At 43.8% G+C, this 20,873-nt stretch overlaps 1 protein-coding gene across 2 annotated transcripts in view; it reads left to right on the plus strand.

The window, feature by feature from the left end:
- The first annotated feature begins 903 nt into the window (after window positions 1-903).
- The window catches only part of mbd2 (methyl-CpG binding domain protein 2), a 21,109-nt gene continuing 1,139 nt past the window's right edge, over window positions 904-20,873 (plus strand). The window contains exons 1-6 of one of the 2 annotated variants that reach the window (XM_061060815.1): window positions 909-1,394; window positions 5,471-5,630; window positions 8,784-8,924; window positions 10,380-10,470; window positions 10,551-10,728; window positions 13,571-13,713. In XM_061060815.1, coding sequence (XP_060916798.1) covers window positions 1,285-1,394; window positions 5,471-5,630; window positions 8,784-8,924; window positions 10,380-10,470; window positions 10,551-10,728; window positions 13,571-13,688 — 798 coding nt within the window. In that variant the 5' untranslated portion in view covers window positions 909-1,284 and the 3' untranslated portion in view covers window positions 13,689-13,713. Of the gene's footprint in view, window positions 1,395-5,470; window positions 5,631-8,783; window positions 8,925-10,379; window positions 10,471-10,550; window positions 10,729-13,570; window positions 13,714-20,873 lie in introns of both variants that reach the window. The other variant, XM_061060816.1, reaches the window with a different exon arrangement.

Consider the following 20,873-nt stretch of genomic DNA (forward strand, 5'->3'; position numbering starts at 1 on the left):
CTTCTTTCATTTGCACCTCTACCTTTTTTTCTCTACTCCCCCATACTACTCACTCCCCCTCTAGAGTTCACGGCTTCAGCCCCTTTAACCCAGAGTCTATGACGTCAGTGGAGGCCCGGCAAGATAGAGGGCAATAAATGCAGCGAGGGATCACTCTGAGTAAAATTCCAGACACCAGGAGCACAACACACACTGTCAACAATCTTTTTTTAAATAAACAAAAATGTTATTTTGATTTTAGAAGGTTAGTTTTACTTGTGGCATTACTTTACATTTGTTAAAAGTAACATAACTGCTTATTTGCTAAGTTATTTTTGTAACCTGTGTTGACTTCTTAGGTCAAAACAAAACTGAGCGACAAGAGGGCCGAGTCATAGCCTACAGACACATGTGTGTAGATTTTTAAGTTTTTATTTATTTATTTGTTTCTCAGTTTTACATAAATCAAAGTTTTGTGGTAAATTGTAAATGTTGTGGCGCATGGAATTGATTTAAAAAGTTGTCCCATACAAATTGGTTCAAGAATAAATTATTAAAATTTTAGCACTTGGCTATTCATACATTATATTTCATATTTTCTTTATTTAAATTTTACTCAGTTTCTTATAAAAACATAAACCAACTTATTGAGTCGACCGCTGCCAGAGGTTTAAGGGTTTGTTTTCATCCAGCTCAATTAAAAGATTAATAATTCTGAATAAAACCATCATATACATAAATATATTATGATAATGTGTTTTGTTTTTCACATATAATAATAAAAGGCCTTAACAGTTTCCGTGAAATAGAAACTGAATGGTTCCGTTTTTCTTGGAGCACCGCAGAGGGAAACTTCTTGTCAATAGACGATCTACGAGAGAGAGAGAGAGAGAGAGAGCGAGAGAGAGCGAGAGAGAGAGAGCGAGAGAGAGCGAGAGAGAGAGAGAGAGCGAGAGAGAGAGAGAGACGTCACAGCCTGCCGTTGGCCCGGTTCAGCTCAGCTCAGCTCGGATCCGATGAGCCGTTGGTTCTAATTGGGGCCAGACGGAACTACACCCGGACCTGGAGCCTGTTTAACCCGGGTTAGTCCAGCTCTGGGTCCAACTCGGGACACTTTTCATTTCTTATATACCCGGAATAAGCACCGTGAGAGAGCCGGGGCGGAGGCAGGGAGTCCGAGCCGCCGTTAACGTAACGTTTCGTGACGTGGGTCCGCCGACACGCTGCTCGTCCTCCCGGTGTGTTCACGGAGTTATCGATCCACCTTATCCGAGAAGTGACCGTCGGATCGATCGGTGTGTGAGGATGGAGAGGAAGAGGACGGACTGTCCCGCTCTTCCGTCCGGCTGGAAGAAGGAAGAAGTGATCAGGAAGTCCGGGCTGAGCGCCGGGAAGAGCGACGTCTACTATTACAGGTACTTATCGATCAGTGATCAGTCTGCCAGTGATCGATTAGTCAACCTGGGCTTGTAAAGATGTTAAAGTCAGGCTGTTGTTATAACACCTCTGTTAATGAAAGATGATCACAAAGTGTTCAGTTCCTGTTACTTTCATAAACAACCCCTCACTAAGATGTTTGTAGTCCTACATCATCTTCCTGGTTCTGACAAAGTGTCTCTCTGTGGCTCTCCCACTGTTTACTGAACCTGAGGTTTATTACAGGGCCTCAACCAGAATTTTTAACTGCTGACGTCATGGGCCCCCCACACTTCCACCCACCCTCAAAAAGAATAAGAGATGTCATGTTTTATATTTCAGGGTTCACTTCAGCTGCAACGTAAGCGTCCTGCAGAAAACAGTTGTGGTCTCTGCAGCTCGTTTCTTCTCTGGTCTACAGTCACGCTCTGTGTGGGGGCTGATCTTTGATTTTATAACTCATCAGTCGTGACGGGGAAGTCGGCTAAAAGGTGCCACTTTTTGTTAAACCGTCTAATTGACCATCACATAAGATCTAAGGGTATTTCTATAAGTGGTCACAAGCTTCTTGAATATTTACGTAAAAAAAAAATGAGGAAAGTAAATTCACATTGGAATTATGAGATCTACATATCGGCATGTCCACTTTTGAGCTTTGCCACAATGTTCAGGTTAAATGGGCCAATAGTGATTTTATATCTTTCTAATGTTCACAGAAAATAGATATAGATTCCAAAATGAACTGATCATGTCGTCCATGTTTCTATGTGTTGGTGTCTTCAGCCCTTTTCAAAGTGCAATTCTCCAACAGCGCTGTAACGAGGCTCTGCTGTCATTAGGCCAAGACGTTCATATTGATTCCACAATCACGGTATGTTGGTGTCCCAGTCTGGGAAGTCACACTGCGTTTCGGCATTGCGGAAGTGCAAAAGAGCACGGCATAGTGGGAGCTCAACACACACACACACACACACACACACACACACACACACACACACACACACAAACACACACAGCTATTTTCTCCCCCACTAGCTCCGCCAATTGCATCCAATCTCCAAAAATATCAAAACAGAGCCAGCCTTTGCTGCTCATGCACCTTTGAGAAGTCATAGCTAAAAAGCCAACATTGAGTGTTTTTTATTTCATGGTTCTCAATGATCCTTTCTGTCCTTTCTCCACCTCTTGTATCGTACTCCTCCTTCCTTTCCTTTCTGTGTCCTTTTCTTCACTCTGTTCCTTCTCTGCCGATCCTCCTGCCATACTGTCTGCAACACATCTTCTTGTTTCAAAGAGGATTATTAAGATTTTGCACTGAAACACATTTTAGACCTCTAAACTTGTTTTGAAAGTGTGTTACATACACACAGAGAATTAAAAAGACTCAAACTGATGCTGATGCTCCTCGGGTCGTATCGAGACGTCGTCTCCGATCAGAGAGTGCTCCCTGGAGAGGAGAAGACGGGGGGGGACCCCCCCACATTCCTTGTGAATAGACAGAGGATGACCAAACTACCAGTCAGCATTGCTTCTGCACCGGGTTGGAATGTGTCCTCTTCTCTCCTTCTTAGACTGCTGTTGGCTTCTCCAAACTAAATGTACTAACGCCTCACACACACTGCAGCACGTCTGGCTAAAAGGAAACAGCAGCACCAAGAATCTTTAGTTTTGGTAAAAGTCAAAACATAATTCACCTTTGTCAGGGTATCCAGTGCTGTTTTTAAGTTCCCCAAACAACATCTTAAAGTCAGGATGTATTAACGTTGCTATTTCATTCTTCCTTATTTTGTAACCTTGCAGAGAAACTTTGGGCTATTTTTGACTTTATCTCTGTCTTTGAGGTCTAGAAGGAGAAACACACCCCTGCTGTTACTGATGATCCAGTCGAATTTATGAAATGATCACAAACTATTTCAACTTGACTTTTAGTTCCAGCCTTTGCTCGTAAACCGTTTCCCTGAATATGAGGGAAGAAGATCTTGTGGAGTGAAGGGTTTTGGCCGACTCAGTTTATGTTATATCTATAATTCGTTCCAGCTCGACTTCACGGGAGAAGAAATGAAGCGGAGCAAGGCCGAGGCTGCAGATTCTTGCATGCAATGCATCCTGGTACATATGAAGTGCTTGCATGGCTCTGCACACAGGAGAACTCTGCCAGTATGGGAGTTAATATATTGCTTCAGCTGACTACATTTACCATCAGAATACATTTCTTTCACACAAATTTGGTGCAAATTTTGTTTTGCCTGACTGACATGACTGACATGACTGAATTACTAACGCCTCTTGTCTTTCTGCACATTTCCTGCACATTACATTACATAAGTATTGAATTCCATATAAAGGATCAAGGACAAGAAAGCAACATTTCAGCTTTAAACAACCTCCCATGTAGTCTTGATAACAATCTTTTGTCTTCTCAGCCATTGTCTGTTTGAGCGTTCACATCTTTCCCTGTTGTCTACCTTCCTATAACTACTCCTCTGTAGGCAGCGGAGGAAATGATGTAGCTTGCTGCTCAGGTCTTGTGGTGAGCTGTGATGCCGCAGAGCTGCCAGCTGCGTTCACTTCCCGTTGATCGGCGGCAGAGATCAGAGTCAGAAATACGTGACCCTCGTCACTTCCTGAAGCTGGAACATGAAAGAGAGCGAGGCGTTCAGAGAGCAGAGCCTCGTCTTTACTTTCAGTTCGCTCTGAAGTGTGACTCATCAGTTCCAGTAAGGAGACCAGTCAGCAGGTCGACTTACTGGAAGAGCAGCAACACCCTGCAACACCCTGCAACACCTCCTCGGCCGGGCCTGCGCTGCGGCCTCCATCTCTGCACAGTCATGTTGTTTATTCTGTTCTTTACCCACAATTTATGTTCACTTCTGGTTCACATGACTTCGAGCATTTTCTCATTAAAAAATCCAGGCATGAAAAGAGTTTATTTGGCTTCAATGAAGAGTTTAAAGAAAGATGAAACACAATATATACACACAAACACACACACACACACACACACACACACACACACACACACACACACACACACACACACACACACACACACACACACACACACACACACACAGCGTCTGATCTGTGCTGCTGACCTACATGTCAGACGCAGCTGACGACTGTGTGTCCGCTCTCGTTCTTCCATCTTTGTGAGGACTGGTTGCACTTCTAGATCTTAGAGGACGTTCAAAGCCCAGCTCACACTGCACGACTGAATCGTTTACGACGCACGACCAAAGCTCACGGTTTATGTTCTCACAGTGAACGACCCGATTGTCGGGCACGGGTCAGATCAGGACGTAGCATTCCCAAGAGTCAATAGAAAACTCCACTCGACGGAGGTTGGAGTCAGATTTATGTGTATCTCAGTTGTCTCTTATGTATGGCTCAAATACACAGCAGAAATGAACGCTCTCGCCCTCTCTCACTCTCTCTCTCTGTCTCTCTCTCTCTCACACACACACACACACACACACACATCACAAATAAACAAGTCTACTAGCAGCTAAATCATAACAAGTATTTCCTGTCAGCTGGATGTCTGCAGAGATTTCCTTCTAACGTTTCTTTCATGATCGCAGGGGGAAGACAGATTAAACGGGCATGCCTGCTGTTGCCATAGTGATTTCGGACAGTGTCACAATCGGGACAAAAAGTCCCCGAGTCAGGGAATCGGCTTGCGGCTCTGCTCTCACTGTGTGAGTGTGTGCAGTCGTACAACCGAACTATCAAATATGTCAGAAAATCGTGTGACCGGTCGGGAGCAGCTGATCGGGCTGTGATTGGTCGTTGTGCCTCAGCGTACACTGCATGACTGACACGAGCGATCGGGTTGAAATGCGGCCTGACTTAACCTTGAGTTGTATGACTAACAGATTGGGTCTAAATAAGGCTGAAATCGACACTTGCTCCTCACTCTAATTCCAACATGCAGCAGTCTAGGTAACATTATGTCATCCAGAATTTTGCACCAGACTCGTGATTTTATCCATTAAACACCTAACATCCAGACCCCACCTCCAGACTCTACATATGTCTGTAGGTGTTTATTCGTCTCACTCTCTCCTTTCTTCAGTCCTTCAGGAAAGAAGTTCAGGAGTAAACCTCAGCTGTCCCGTTACCTTGGCAACACAGTGGATCTGGGATGTTTCGACTTCCGGACAGGGAAGATGATGCCAGGGAAAATGCAGAAGAACAAACAGAGACTCCGACATGACCAGCTCATCTTGGCCAAGGTAACAACTGATGGATGTCACAGCGGTGGGGGCGGGGCTTAGGCTGCGCTGGGGCTGTCTGTATTGTGTGTTATAAGATTACAGGATTAACACAGCTCTTCCTGTGAAGAGTTCAAAGCTCTGCGGGTCATTGGACAAACGCTCATTCACTGAAGAAGAAGAAGAAGAAGAGTGTAAGGGTGAAACCCCGCCCACTGACTGCTGAGCTTCCTGTATTTCTTCTTCTACTCTCTTAATTCACGTCAATGTATTTACATCGCAGGGCTGTCATACTCCAGTTCACGTTTTAAACGTTTGTTTTTAATATCTTGCACTTTTATCTCATCAGTGTCTTGTACAATATGAGTCTTGTTGGTGTTAGAGTTTGTCCTTGTACTGGATCTATATGTAATCAGTGTTGGGCTCTGCTGGCTCTCCATGACTCAGTCCTAAACCTCTTCTCTCCAGTGGACCAAACCTCCCATGCCAGCAGTCTGAACACCAAAACTCGCCTTGTGCTCTGAGTAACTTAAGCAACCAATAAGCTATTTGTTTTTCAGCAACCTTCATAAATCATCAAGAGTTCAGACAGAGCCTAGAGGACACAAGAGGGAAAACCAGAAAAAATAAAAATGAAATGTGACAGAATAAGATGTAAAAGTGTTTATACCTTTCACTGTAAACAGTGAGACCCCAGAAACACTCGGATAAAGTTCATGAACAGGAGGTCATCATGACACTGTGACTACACAAGCTTTGAAGATAATATATGACCTTCAGCTTCCACAATAGTCCAATGTAAACTTCACGTTTTGGAAACAGCGTCATTTTTCAAGCTTCGATAACAAACTGAAGATATTTGTCATAAAATAATGGCGGACAGCTTGGAAAATCAAAATCAATGTTGTCAGAAATCTAACCAAAAAAAGCTCTGATTGAAACTGGGAGTAAACCACTGAACAGAACGACAACAGACGCCAGATGACCAATCAGAGACAAGGCTTTTCAACGGTCGTGGTTTCAGCTTCTCTCGCAGTGGTGCTGCATTTTATAAGCTCCGCCCACAGAGCTCTGTGCATGTGTGGGCGTATGTGTGTGTGTGTGAGTGAGAGAGAGAGAGAGAGCGCCTGTGTGCATAATGTGCATGTGTCTGTGCATGTGTGTTGTTGTGTGTTTTTGCTGCAGTCTTTGAACCAGAGATAACAGCAGCTCTGTCTCCTCCCTAACAGCAGCGTGAAGGAAGAAGAAAGTCCTCAGTGTGTGAAATGTAATCACCTCATAATAAACTGTGTAATAAACAGTTGATATCGAACACACAAACTTTCAGCAAACAAATGCGACACGAAGCCGTACAAGACACAATGTTTCGTAACACAACCATCAGTAAAAACGAACAAATTGTCCTTTTCAATAGAACAAACAGAAAGTAAACTTAAAGGACACTCTGACCTCTGACAAGGCCAATAGTCCAGTTTTTATTATGAACAGATCTTTAAGAACAGCCTCTGTGGATGTGCTGGTATCTTTCCAAAATGATAAGAACCTTCAACAAAAGAACACAACAATAGGACATTAAATACACGAGAACGTAGAACATAAATCAGAAAAACAAAAGTGCAAAAGTGACAAATGAAAAAAACACAGATTATCCCTCCAGCTTTCACAAACTGGTTTAAAATCTCTGAGAGGAATCAATCAATCAATCAATTTTTATTTGTATAGCGTCAACTCATAACAAGTGTTATCTCGAGACACTTTACAAGAAGCAGGTAAAATACCTTACTCTTTGTCTGTTAACATTACAAAAGAGCAGGTAAAAAGACCTTACTCATTGTTATGTTACAAAAAGCAGGTAAAAGACCTTACTTATTGCTATGTTACAAAGATCCGGCCTATCCATCATGAGCACTTTAGCAAAGCAGCAAAAGTTACAGTGGTAAGAAAAAACCTGTCTTATTAAAAGGCAGAAATCTTCGGCCGGATCCCCGGCTCATGACAAAACAGCCTTCACAGGCCTAGACTGCGCCGGGCTTGGAAAGGGATAGGGGGAGAGATGGGATAAGATGCAGGAAGAGGGATAGAGAGCAAGGGGGTGGGGGGAGGTAGACCGTCCATCAGCAATCCAGTGGGGAGGGGAGGGGGTGTGGGGGGGGGGAATCAACCTAAGTGGTTTCAGCATGTGCCAGCTGAGGTGTCATCCACTCTGCTCTGCTGTTAAACTGGAGATGTGCAAAACCCCAGCATGCACTTGAGAAAAGCAGGAAACATGTTATAATGTATAAAAGTATGAAATGTTTTGCATTAAAAATATCATGAACATTGGAGCTTGTTATAAAGACACCTCACATTTCTTTGCCTTTATTCATTGTTTACGTTTTTTTGAGAAACACCCACAACGCCAATCTTCAGCTCTTCAGATGTGTGAAGATGCAGGTTTCAGGCTAGCTAAGCTAAGCTAAGCTAAGCCATGCTAAGCTAGAAATCTCCCTACATTAGCTCTTTCACAGCAGCAGGTGCTGAGGTATGTTTTTTTTAATTAAACCAACCAACAAGAACATCCTTCAGCAATGCAGAAATAATGTGTGTGTGTGTGTGTGTGTGTGTGTGTGTGTGTGTGTGTGTGTGTGTGTGTGTGTGTGTGTGTGTGTGTGTGTGTGTGTGTGTGTGTGGGTGGTGTATTGACACGGTTTGTAACTCTGCTGCTGCTGCTCTTCACACATCGTTACTTGGGAGTTCACACACATGTGCACACAAACACGCATGCAAACCTCCACACACACACACACACACACACACACACACACACACACTTCCTGTTGTTATCTGTTGGACCTCAGCTGGGAGTTAACCCTTTAAGATTAACCGCCACACACACACACACACACACACGCACCACACACACACACACACACACGCACACACACACGCACGTTTATTATTGCTCTCGTCTCTTGTTTAGGAAGGTGAACCAGACCAGGAAGGAAGGAAGGAAGGTGGAAGGGAAAAAGAGAAAGAAGCTTGGCTAGAGCAAGGAAGGGAAGGAAAGAAGGTAGTAAGGAAGGAGAAGGAGGGCAGGAAAGAAATAACCAAGGAAAGGATAGAGAGGAAGAAAGGAAGGAGAGAGGAAAGACGACATGTCACAAAAAAACACTGACTCGTATCTGTGCCCTGCAGGGAGGTAAACTGGACCTGAACACCGCTCTGCCCATCAGACAGACGGCCTCCATCTTTAAACAGCCTGTTACCAAGGTTACTAGTCATCCAGGCAACAAGGTGAAGCCAGACCTGCAGAGAGGGGCCGATCAGCCCAGACAGGTGAGAAGCTGTTATCACTCAAACACACACAGAGACACACACAATCTGGTGTCACCATGGCGATGCCTGAGGGCGAGGTCAGGCTGTTACACAAGAGATGATGGAGGAGAGCAGGCTGTCAGACTGCAGCCACAAGAGGGCGCTGTGGCCTCGTAGGAAGAGGAATGTGATTCATATACAGGGTGAGGAAGAATACAAAGTAAGAAAAGTGACAGAGGAGAGGATGTCATTGAAGGAGGAGAAAGAAACTAAATTAAGGGATTTGAACATATCATTTTTACAAATCACGGTTCATTACAGATTTACAAAATAGACTGTTATTAATCGTGACCGAAACCTGAGTTACATGACCCGCACATATCTCATTGTAAATCTGCTTTTCTATCAGTCTGCTTCACAGAATGTAAAAACAGATGGACGACACGACAGCCACCCAGAAGAGAAGCCAAAACATTTAGAGCTTCCCTTACAGACTGGCTGCAGTATAGGTCATAAGCTCCGCCTCCTCCATGTTAACAGACGGGTCAAACTAGAATATTAAATTATATTAAAATATTTGTCTAACACATTTTTCTCACACATGGTTCCTGTCGTTATAGTTCGCTCTTATCATGCTGATTAATGTCCGAGGGTTCCTCTCTCTGAGGAGTTTAGTTTTAATAATGTGGCATATCACCATTGATTGACAGCTCTGTTGACAAATGAGGCTCCAGCGGCGCTGTGTGTAACTGATAAGTAGAGTAGAGGAAAAGTGAGAAGACGAGAAGAGTCTCTCCATACCTGTGAGTGTCTGCTTCACACAGACACAATAATGTGTTCTGCTGTAAGTCTTTGTCATTTTATCAGGAAGTGTGTTTTGGTGAGAGGAAGGGGCGGGACATAAAGAAAACAGCCCTATAGCCTATCTTTACTTCACAGACTTTTGCTGCAAATGTCGTCACCAGCTCATCCAGCTGACACGGGTCAAATAGTTGAACTTTGGATTCAGTCCGTTTTATCAATTTAGCCTAATTTACATAATCACACGTCACATTTTATATTTGGATTCCTGAACATACTTTTATTTTTTGTGCCTCATTTTCTATCAGCCACTTTAAGGCGTAAAGAGCCATCATGGTCACATTTTATTACACTGTCTGTCAGCAACAATTACTTTACTGTGATGTGGATGTGGAGTACTTTCTTTTTCTCTTACGCCCTTACTGCCGACCTTGGCGAGTGAAGCTGCTCTTTATGAAGCTACTTCACAATAAAAGCCTGTAAGTGGTCACCGTTGGAACGCTCTTAATGTGAAGCAGCAGCGAGAAGTGTTCAATTGGAATTCACAGCATCAGACTCCAGCAGTTCAAGAAGGTCATAACAAAATGAGGCTGAAATGAAGGAACGGATATTCAACTGTGTGTGTGTGTGTGTGTGTGTGTGTGTGTGTGTGCGCGTGCGTGCGTGTGTGTGCAGCTGTTCTGGGAGAGGAGGTTGAAAGGTCTCCGTTCATCAGACGTCACAGAGGAAGTCCTGCGGTCAATGGACCTCCCCAAAGGCCTGCAGAGTAAGTCTCCATCCTGATGCTAGCACACACCACCACTCCAGATGCTCCTGTCCTGACCTCTGGCCCCCTCTCTCCTGCAGGTGTTGGACCAGACACCAGCGATGACACTCTGCTTTCAGCCATCGCCAGCGCTCTGCACATGAGCTCTGCCCCGATCACGGGACAGACGTCTGTGGCCGCGGAGAAGAACCCGGCCATCTGGCTCAACGTGTCCCAGCCGCTCTGCAAGGCCTTCACCGTCACAGACGAACACATCAGGTATTACAGTCTTTAAGGACACTTTTTCAAAATCCCTTATGTACGAGGGATGTACATCTCCATGACGATTAAACACACATTTAGATTCAGACTAAGTCGACCAGGCTGAAGTTGATCTATTATTTTGGCTGTAGCTTAAACATACTTCTTCTTCTACATAACTGACTATTCCGTCCTCTGATAAACCCTCCCAGCGTCTCTCTAACCTGAGACAGATCAGACGAGTGCAGGTAGCTGACGCATGCCGCAGTTTGAATAATAACTTGTAGTGATAGAGGAGGATGAGAGGCTGTGGAGAGAGGAGACAGATGATCAGAGATGAGTACTAATGAAGCATGACGGAGGAGGATGAAGAAAAAGCAGCCGCCGCCACCGCCACAGTCGGGCTGGGAAATTCACCGCCGACATGATTGAAAATAACATCCAGGTATCTGCTGTCGGAGAGGAAACAGCTGCAGCATCAGTCATCAGCTCAGATCTTCATCTGCAGGAATCATCCACAGACTTATGTGACATCTGCTGGTAGAGGACAAGGCACATTAGCATGCAAGCTACATCGCACATCCCTCCATTATTGAACGAGCTCTGAGATTTATTTTCAATCATTTAAGCTTCATTTCAATCTAGTTATTCCAAAGTCTCCACCAGTTCCCTCACCTCTGTAGAGCAATTTCTTAACCTCATTGTTTTTTCGTACTTTGGTTCACTCTTAACGCTTTAACAAAGTTGTTTTTACAACAACTGTACACCACCTTTCCAGAACCAGGCAGCAGATTTAGCAAAGTGAGCCGCTAGTTTGTAAAATGACGGCTTATAAAAAAGTTATTTTTAATTGTTTGTTTTTACTTTAATTAATGTGGACGGCTAAATGTGTGCAGCATCTAACTCCAAGACAAAGAACTCTTCAGGAATAACATTTTTTATGTATTGCATCGTACTTAACAGAACATATTCTAAGTTAACAACGTGTTGTACTGTAATGTATCAAAAGGCGTCTTACCCTGACATATCGTAGTGCATCTCATCCTATCGTACGGCATCAGATCTTATCTTATTGTACCATTTTGTTTCTTACTGTGTCGTATCATATCGCTTTGTCTCGTAGTGTATCAATTAGTATCAATTATCAATTAGTGTCTCAGTTGTCAGATGCCCCAGGATCCCTAAATGCACCCTTATGAGTAAACAGTTTTCTCTCCTCTCAAAGCCTCATGATGACGGACAGTGAGCTTTGCCTAATTATGACTTTGATGAATTATATCTCACTGTTTTTGGTTTTCATTGTCTTATGAATGAAGTGAAGGAGGGTTCCTGGGTGGAGCTCTGTGCTCAAATCTGATAAATGATCAATGGAGGGAAAGTGAAGTTTAATGATCTTAGACATAAAAGAAAAAGATTCATTATTCACATGCCTTCACAAAGGTGATTACTGAAACGTGTCAGCAGGGGGCACTGTGGACACACACACACACACACACACACACACACACACACACACACACACACACACACACACACACACACACACACACACACACACACACACACACACACATACATAAACACACACAAACAAACACACACACACACACACACACACACACACACACACACACTGACTGACTGAATGTGTGTGTGTGTGTGTGTGTGTGTTTATGTGTTTATGTGTGTGTGTGTGTGTGTGTGTCCAGTAGCAGAGAACAGCTGGCTGGAGCCATTACAGCAGAATCACTGAAATCCATCACCTTATCCTCTCCTCTCCTCTCCCCTCTCCTCTCCTCTCCTCTCCTCTCCTCTCCTCTCCCCTCCTCTCCTCTCATCTCTTTTTTCTCTTTCTCTTTTTTGTTTTTAATTCCTTCTCTCCTTCCTTATCTCATTGCCTTTATCCGTCCGTAATTTCCTCATTTACTCTTTCCTTCTTCCCTTCAGTAATTTATTCTTTCTTGCCTCCTTTTACACTTCTACCATCCACTCCTCTCTCTCCCTCCTTCTTCAGATATTTCCTTCCCCTCATCCTTATGTTTCCCATCCCTCCCTTGATGCTCCATCCTTCATATATTGCATCTTACTGTTTCGCCTCCTTCCTTTGTTTTTCCATCTCCATCCTTCATTTTTGTACCCCCCCTCCTCCTCTCCTTTTCCTCACTGTCTTCTCTCTTCTCATATCTCCTCCCTCCCTCCCTCCCTCCAGCCTTTCTCCCTCCTCCTCCTCCCTTTCTTATCTCTCTCCTCCATTAATTTCCAATTCTCTTCCTCTTCCCTCCTCTCTCTCCAGTTGAATGTGCTTGTCATCCTAAATCGCTCTCATTCCTCTCCTCCTCCTCCCTCGTCTTCGTTCCCTTGAATTCCTCCTTTACTACCCTAAAACGTCTCCCTCGTTTAAACATCCAACCCCCCACTTTACCTGTTCATATATTTTTCTCTCTTTGCTTTGGGATATTTACGCTAATTGTATTAAATGACACTTTATCATTTGAATAGTTAATTTAATTCTCGACTTCTGCTTCTTGATTTAATGTTTTATTTTTGAACAGGAGCAAATACATAAAGTCATGTAGCATGACGGTGTCCTCTTCTGTTTCCTCTCCTTCTGACTGTTAATCCAGATGTGGTCTCACATGATGGAACACATTCTGCCTCTTTGTTGGTTTGAACAAAAGGTGGTGTCTCTCTCTCCTCTGAGTCTCTGACAGCAGAGATAAACACGGACGTCTTCTTTGAAAAAGCTCATGTTTTTATGATTCGTTTTAATTAGGATTTGACATACTGAATATGCAGACTGTGCAACTTGCCAATAATACGACAACCTCCCCCACCTTTGTGTGTGTGTGTGTGTGTGCAGGGAGCAGGAGCTGAAGGTGTACCAGGCCAGGAGGAGTCTGGAGGAGGCGCTCATGGCTGACAGTTTGGCGCGGGCCGCCGAAAACACCCGGGAGCTGCTGGAGGGGAAGAGGGCCTGAAGACGGACGTGGAAGAGAGAGACAGGTAAAGTGTGTTTTTTTTTTTTAGGCCTCCTGCCTTTATCAGACAGGACAGATGAAGAGAGACAGGACATGTAGGGAAGAGAGAGAGGGCTGAGGTCATGATTTAAACTCACTGCCGCTGCAAAGAGGACTTTAGCCTCCGTACATGGTGCATGCGATATAACCGCTAGGCTACCCTGCTAACCCTGGTGTGTGTGTGTTTTTGATAATTGGCTGCAGGAAGAAAACATTACAACCGAGAGCTAGTTTGGTTGTTGACACAAGCTACAGATGAAAACACCAGACACATAGTACTCAACAAGCTAGCTTAGCTAATAATATGTGATCACATGTCAACAGAAATAGACATCCTCAGTGTTTTAAGTTAAACGGTGTTCTGTAAGAAAGAGTTGCTGAATGTGTTAAAGACCTCTTTTCAAATGAGCAGATGAGCTGCAGACAGGTTTTCAGAGGTGATCAGTAAACACTCGACAGGTGTCCTGGTTACACAACGCGCTCCGGGCCGGTGAGTCGAGGTGAGCGTCTGTCTGAAACAGAATCTGTCAGAGCTAAAAAGAGAAGCCACTGTGCAGAGAGAAAATGGTTTAAACACGACATCAGATAGTGAAACAAATGTTACACATGTAGTCTTGTTAACAGCATCATCACAGTAACTTAAAAGAAGATTCACTTCATGTTATCTTCACGAGGCTCAAAGGGCAATCGTTTGTTATTATATCTATGTATATGACTTCACAGCTCATGACCTCAAACAGAAGGTCACTTGTTTGGTTCCTCAGTATAAAACAGAACTCACAGTTCCCTCTTCAGTGAAAGTTGGTTAAGGTTTACTTCCCTCAACAAAACTCCAGCATACCAACACAGATATAACTTCCTTTATTTGTTTGACTCGAGACCTGTTGCTGCAATTGTGGAAACTTTACACGTCTGAAGAAGCAGATACGGGATTTCTGGCACAACTTCACCAACTAAGCAGAGTGGAGGGCGTGTAGAGGTCAAAACGCTCCAGCAGCACTTTGTAGTATGAAGATTAATAAGAAAATATAAAAGAGAAAAACTGATACGATTACAAAACTCATTCCTGTATCCTTCTTTCTTGGCCAATCGTGTCCCTGCAGACGGCAGGTCAGCCGCAATAACTGCTGATCTTAGTCGTCAACGTCTGACAAAGTAAATCAAGTTTTTTGTTCTCTACACTTTAGAGCAGTTTTTGCACCTTGCAGGATGAAATCTTCACCCTGAATAACCTCTGCAGTTCACTTCTCAGAGAGCTTTACGGGGACAGGAACGCACTCACTGCTATTTTCATGTTAGGAGCCTCTTCATTTTTATGACCAACAAATATCAAACGACAAAACTACTGAAGTGAAGAACGACTGAACCTGTAAACCGCTGAGCTCCTAAAGTATGGAGGACATGGTTTGTGTGACTTCATGTCTTTTTGCTGCAGTTTGAATGTGAGGAAAGTTACAGATCACAGCTTTAAATGTCCCTAACGATGCAGAAGTAGTTTGAAGTTTGTGTGTGTGTGTGTGTGTGTGTGGTTGTGTGTGTGTGTGTGTGTGTGTGTGGTTGTGTGTGTGTTTGGGTTGAGGTTTGTTGTGAATGCTGATGTGATTCTTGGCGTCTGATTGAAACTCAGCCATGCAGCAGACTGTGTGTGTGTATAGGTGTGTATGTTTGTGTGTGTGTGTGTGTGATTGATGGGCTCTGAGCTTGTTGTTAGAGTGTGTGTTAATAGTGAAGACGATATGTGTGTGTGTGTGTGTGTGTGTGTGTGTGTGTGTGTGTGTGTGTGTGTGTGTGTGTGTGTGTGTTGTATTACAGTTTGTTTGGTTATCGGTTATAGTTCACTCCGCAGAGCCGGTAAACAAAACCAAATTAAAAAACATTCACTTTCACAAGTTCACACATCCATCCATCATTCCCTCGGTTTCCTCGCTGCTCTGCCAGGCCAGGGTCTCCGTGGTAACGGGGCCGCTCACAGAGTGGAGACTGCTTTCAGTGTAGTGAACAAGTTTTGCTGCAGAGTTAGAAATCGTAAAGTTTTTACAGTAAAAGGACTCAAAGAGAAATCAAATATCTTCAGCCTGGATCTGGACTCCAGCTCATATTTAGTCCGGATGCAGCTGTCGGATGACTCAGAGACAATTTGTCCCGAGTGGGCCGTAAAGGCGAGGTCATCAGGCCATATAGTTGTGACACTTTCATCCTGTGTTAGATGTAGTGCTTTCATACATGCACAAATCTCACACACGTGTTCAAACATGATGCTCATTCTGATTGTTTTCAGTCAACTTTCTGTAAATGGATCAATATTTCAAATCCCCTCTGAGTAGTTTCAGTCAGCAGGAGCGCCTACAGGAAGCTCTGATTGGACACACTCTGCCTCGTGAAGCACATCATGTTTCTGACCGAGATTATAGCTCGGAGGGACGGCAAAGTTTATCAACTCGACTTTGCTGTAAAATCAGGATCAAAGAGGAAGTTTTCCTCCACTGATACTGCTGCTCCAAAATGTCTTCTCCAGTCTCGCCGTCCTCGCCTCTCTGCACCGCTTCCTCCTCGCTAAACTCTGACTGAACCTGACGGCAGTCGTGTTGGTTTAGGGTGTCGTCGTCTTCTCATCACAGCTCCTCATCATGATGTTTTCTCAATTTTTTAAACCTCAGTTTTTATTCCCCCCACATCACAGTTTGTTTAACTATTACATCCAGAAATGTCAGTGCCTTATCTGCAAGAACTTTTTCTCAAACCTTGTTTCCTTACTTTTACACTTTGCATTCACTATAAAAAAAAAACACATTTTTCACACTAATTCTAAGTGAAGCAGAATAAACAATAAGTCGTCAAACAACCTGTATGTAATGTCCCCGTATGAGCACACGGGGTCAGAGGACATCGCGACATAGCGCCATCCTCAGGACACACTTCATGTTTGAATCATTTTCATCACGGCTGAAGCTCTTAAAAATCTAAATCCTCAGCATCAGCTGGACCGTTTGTCCGATCCAACACTCATACTTCCTGTGTGAGTGCTGCAGCACTGATGTATCTGTCATGATAAATCCATGATTCATCGGAGCAGCAGTCGTGTGTGTGTGTGTGTGTGTGTGTGTGTGTGTGTGTGTGTTGTCAGATGGATGGCGTGTGTGTGTGTGTCTCTGATGTTTTTCCCTCTAAAAGCCGACAGATAAGGAGACATTTTTTAAAGCACATTTGTTTTCTGCGGAGCGAGAATCGTCCATTAATGCAGATTTATGCAGATTGGCTGGATGGAAGTCGTTTGGGCGAAAAAGAGCCGCTGAGAGTCGAGGAGTGATTACTAATGGGTTTTTATAGCTGGACCAGAGAGAGAGGGCAGCGGCCAGCCTGTGTGTGTGTGTGTGTGTGTGTGTGTGTGTGTGTGTGTGTGTGTGTGCGTGTGTGTGTGTGTCTCCTTGGCTGTAGAAACAACCATTTTAAATCTTCACTGAATTCTCTGTGAGCTGTCCGGTTGGTGTCCTGCTGCTGGGACTCTTGTTGCTGCTTCTGCTCTAATTTATTTATGTTTGTTTTATTGCTGAGCTGTTTTTCTTTTCTTCTATTCTCTCTCTCTCTTTCTCTTTCTCTCTCTCTCTCTCTCTCTCGCTCTCTCTCTCTCTCTGTGCAGTGGATGGCAGGAACACACTAATGCTGCTTCTCTTCCTATAATATCTAAAGTGGCCTCATGCCCTTATTTTGTTAAAATCAGACGTAGTGGTAATAAAAAAGCAGTTTTTTAATGGCTGAAATATTCCATTACTCATGGTGCATTTAAATAAATACCTGGAATTTAATAAACATGAACTCACAGAACAAAGTTTGACAAGTTCTCCTGCAGAAAAGAAGGAATTGATCATTGGAGAAAAATATTATCTTAAAGAGCAACAGAGTCCTCTATATGATGCTACAATGAGAATATCTGTCTTTATATCAATGCTACGTGTAGAATCACAACATGAACTAAAGAGTGAAGAACATACTGGAGAACAGGAAACATAAGGCTAATTAGAGCACAGAGATCGTAGCGGGCACGTGCAGACTATATATTTCACTTTTTTGAAAATAACTCCTGCACACTTTCTTACTGGCAAAAATAAATTTACTTGCAACATTTTTGGTTGCAGACCTGAAGAAGGTCTAGTACCGAAGTGTTGTCAGTCGTCAAGGACTCCAGGCGCTCTTCTGGTTTCTTGCTGTGCTTGGATGTTGTCTTGTTTGTCATCATGTTTTTGTTTTTTGTTCTCGTGAAGCCAAAGAAAGTTTTCCACACTTTGGACAAATAAAGTTCTATTCTGTTTGATTCTGCTCGAACTGATCAGACCATCCAAATGCCAAGATGAGTCTGAAGATCGTAATCACTAAAACTTAGCAGGCTGCCTTAACAGATATTTCCCCTCCAAACACACTTTTCCAGAATTCTTACAGATACACACACATGCACAGATCCAAATATTCCTGCATCTTTACGTCATTAAACAACTAGCCCTAACAACAATCTAACACTGTAATCTGTCATGGGGTTCCCCTCACTGTTAAGGGGTTACATTTTGGAAATGAAACAGATCTCCATCTTTTTTATCTTACTCTGAGAAAGACGGGGCTGAAGAGGAGTTCACTTAATGTGGGACTGTTCCTTTAAATGTGCAGACTGCTCTTATCTGATCGAGACTAAAGATCCACACTGCTGACTGAGAAAAGACTGTGACCGTTTGATACCAGCACACGAACAGGCCAGCCTCTGTGTGTGTGTGTGTGTGTGTGTGTGTGTGTGTGTGTGTGTGTGTGTGTGTGTGTGTGTGTGTGTGTGTGTGTGCATGATTATTAGCTGGGTATCTTGTAATTTCCAGAGGCGCTGATTCAGACTCCTGCAGCATTTTTTCAGCTGCTGGTAATTAGTGGTTGTTGAGACACAGAGAATTATCTGCTTCAAAGTCATCCAGCAGGCTGATAACTGCTGAGTGTGAGCGTGCGCGCTGTCACTCAGCTGAATTGCCTCGATTAAGCCGCAGATTATCAGGATTTTCTAATTATTAGGGAGTAATTAAGACTGAGCCGAGGATTATCAGAGTGAAACATGAAAATACTGAAACACTGGAGAAGAAAACATTCAGACACAGAACTGTGTTAATACGCTGAAACTGCAACACAATGAAACAGAGAAACAGTGAAACAAAGAGTTGATCCTAAAGAACAAAAAGCCTGCGTTCTCCTCGTGGTAGACCGAGGGATTCACAACGATGGATGGAAAATAGAGAACTCGGGTACCCTGGTACCTTCAGAACTCAAACGGTATTGGCCACAACGAGGGATTCAAAATGGAAACAACCCTCATTATTGAAATGGCAAAATCGGTTTAAAAATGTTAAAAATAGAAGGATTCAAAACTGTCTGAAAATACTGAATGACTCAAAAAAAGTAAGAGGAGTAAAATGTTTGTTGAGAGATAGATGTGAGGAGGGATGACTCAAAGGGCATATTTGTTCAAATTCCCTTATTAGGTTTTGGAAATGGTGCTGTAGGTGCTGCAGTGGTTAGTGCTGTGGCGTCATAGCTAGGAGGTTCCTGGTTCAAATCCCTGTCGGGCAGGAGCCAATCTGTGTGGAGTATGTGTGCATTCTCTCCCTTCCTCACACAGTCCAGAGACATGCATGTTAGGTTAAATTGGTGACTATAAAATTGTCTGTAGGTTTTGAACGTGAGTGTGGCTGGTTGTCTGTCTCTATGTTGAGACAGACCCTGTGATCGACCGGTGACCAGTCTAGGGTGTAACCCCGCCTCTCGGGCCCGACTAAAGCCCCCCGTGTAAAGCAGTATAGCTGATGGATGGTGTTGGTAATGGATGTAAGGATGTTAAGTGGCACATTAAAATACTCAAACAGGAGAAAGAGGGATTCAAATTGCGCAATAAAAAATGCAAATGGATTAATACCAACAGAAACTTTGCTCATCTGTTCTGTAAATCAATCATTGAACATTTGCTCTCAGCACAGGACCCTGAGCGCTCTGAGACGAGGAGGGGGGTACAGTCAGAGGAGGAGACCATGGTGGTATTCATCATTTCTGCTCTCCCGCTCTAAGAACGCTTCATTCTGCTGTTTTATGTATAATTAAAATGTTGTCAATGCAGGCAAAAGGCCTCTGCAGACAGGCGCCCTAATTGTAGCACCGCCCCCCTTGTTAATGCAGCAGGGTGGGGGAGGTGTCGAGGGGTTAATGGAGAAGCTCATGATTAGCACGGACGCTCTCTGCATTAATTGGAGATTTTTTTTTTTTCATCCACAAGCTGCGTGTTTAATATTCCTCCGGAGGTGGTGGAAGGCCGTTTGCTCGGCAGAGTGTTTTTATTAAGTGGAATTTATTAAGACAGGCTTAACGAATCAATTTGGGTCTAATGGTGGAAGCAGGAAGGGGGCGGAGTTTAGCTCAGAGGTCTCTGCAGGGAGCCTCATGATTATATTCCCACTTTATGGGTTATTAAGAGACGTCAGTGTGGAGCTGAGTGCTCATTAACACAAACACATGTCGGCCCTTAATTACATGTGAACGCTGCTTTTGACCAGCCGCTCCCCGCTCCCCGACCTCAACAAGTCGTTACCTCATGAAATATTCACTGGGTTTGTTACAATTCAGCAGTGTGTGGGTTGCTTCAGATTTGATCCTCAGCTCAGGAAGTGGACTGGCACCTCTCCAGCTACCAGACCAATTTCCAGATTTGGTCCACACTGGGACTTGAACCAGAGAACCTCCGGATCCCAACCCAAGGCCCTACAGCCTGAGCTACTGCCGCCAAATTGAGCATCTTTTTAAAAACAATTCAGGGGCCTGTACTACAAGTGAGTTCAACATACCCAGGGTATCTTTGGCTTACTTTACGGACTAGAATGTAAAATCATACAGGACACATGAAGTGTTTCTCTCCCTCCTCCCCCCTCTCCATCAGCTCCCGGAGCTCCACGATCCAAAGATCTGATTGGTCAGTGGGCGGAGATTTTCACAGGTTGGTCTCATAACTTGAACATAATCGGAGCAGGTTAGGTGTGCAGCGCAAGTTACCGTGGCGATACACCCAGGTAAAACATGAACGACCTTTGTAGGACTCAAAACCCCAAATCCTGCTTCGTAGTACAGGCCCCTGCT

This window comes from Labrus mixtus, chromosome 17, assembly GCF_963584025.1.
Source record: "Labrus mixtus chromosome 17, fLabMix1.1, whole genome shotgun sequence".
NCBI lineage: Eukaryota > Metazoa > Chordata > Actinopteri > Labriformes > Labridae > Labrus > Labrus mixtus.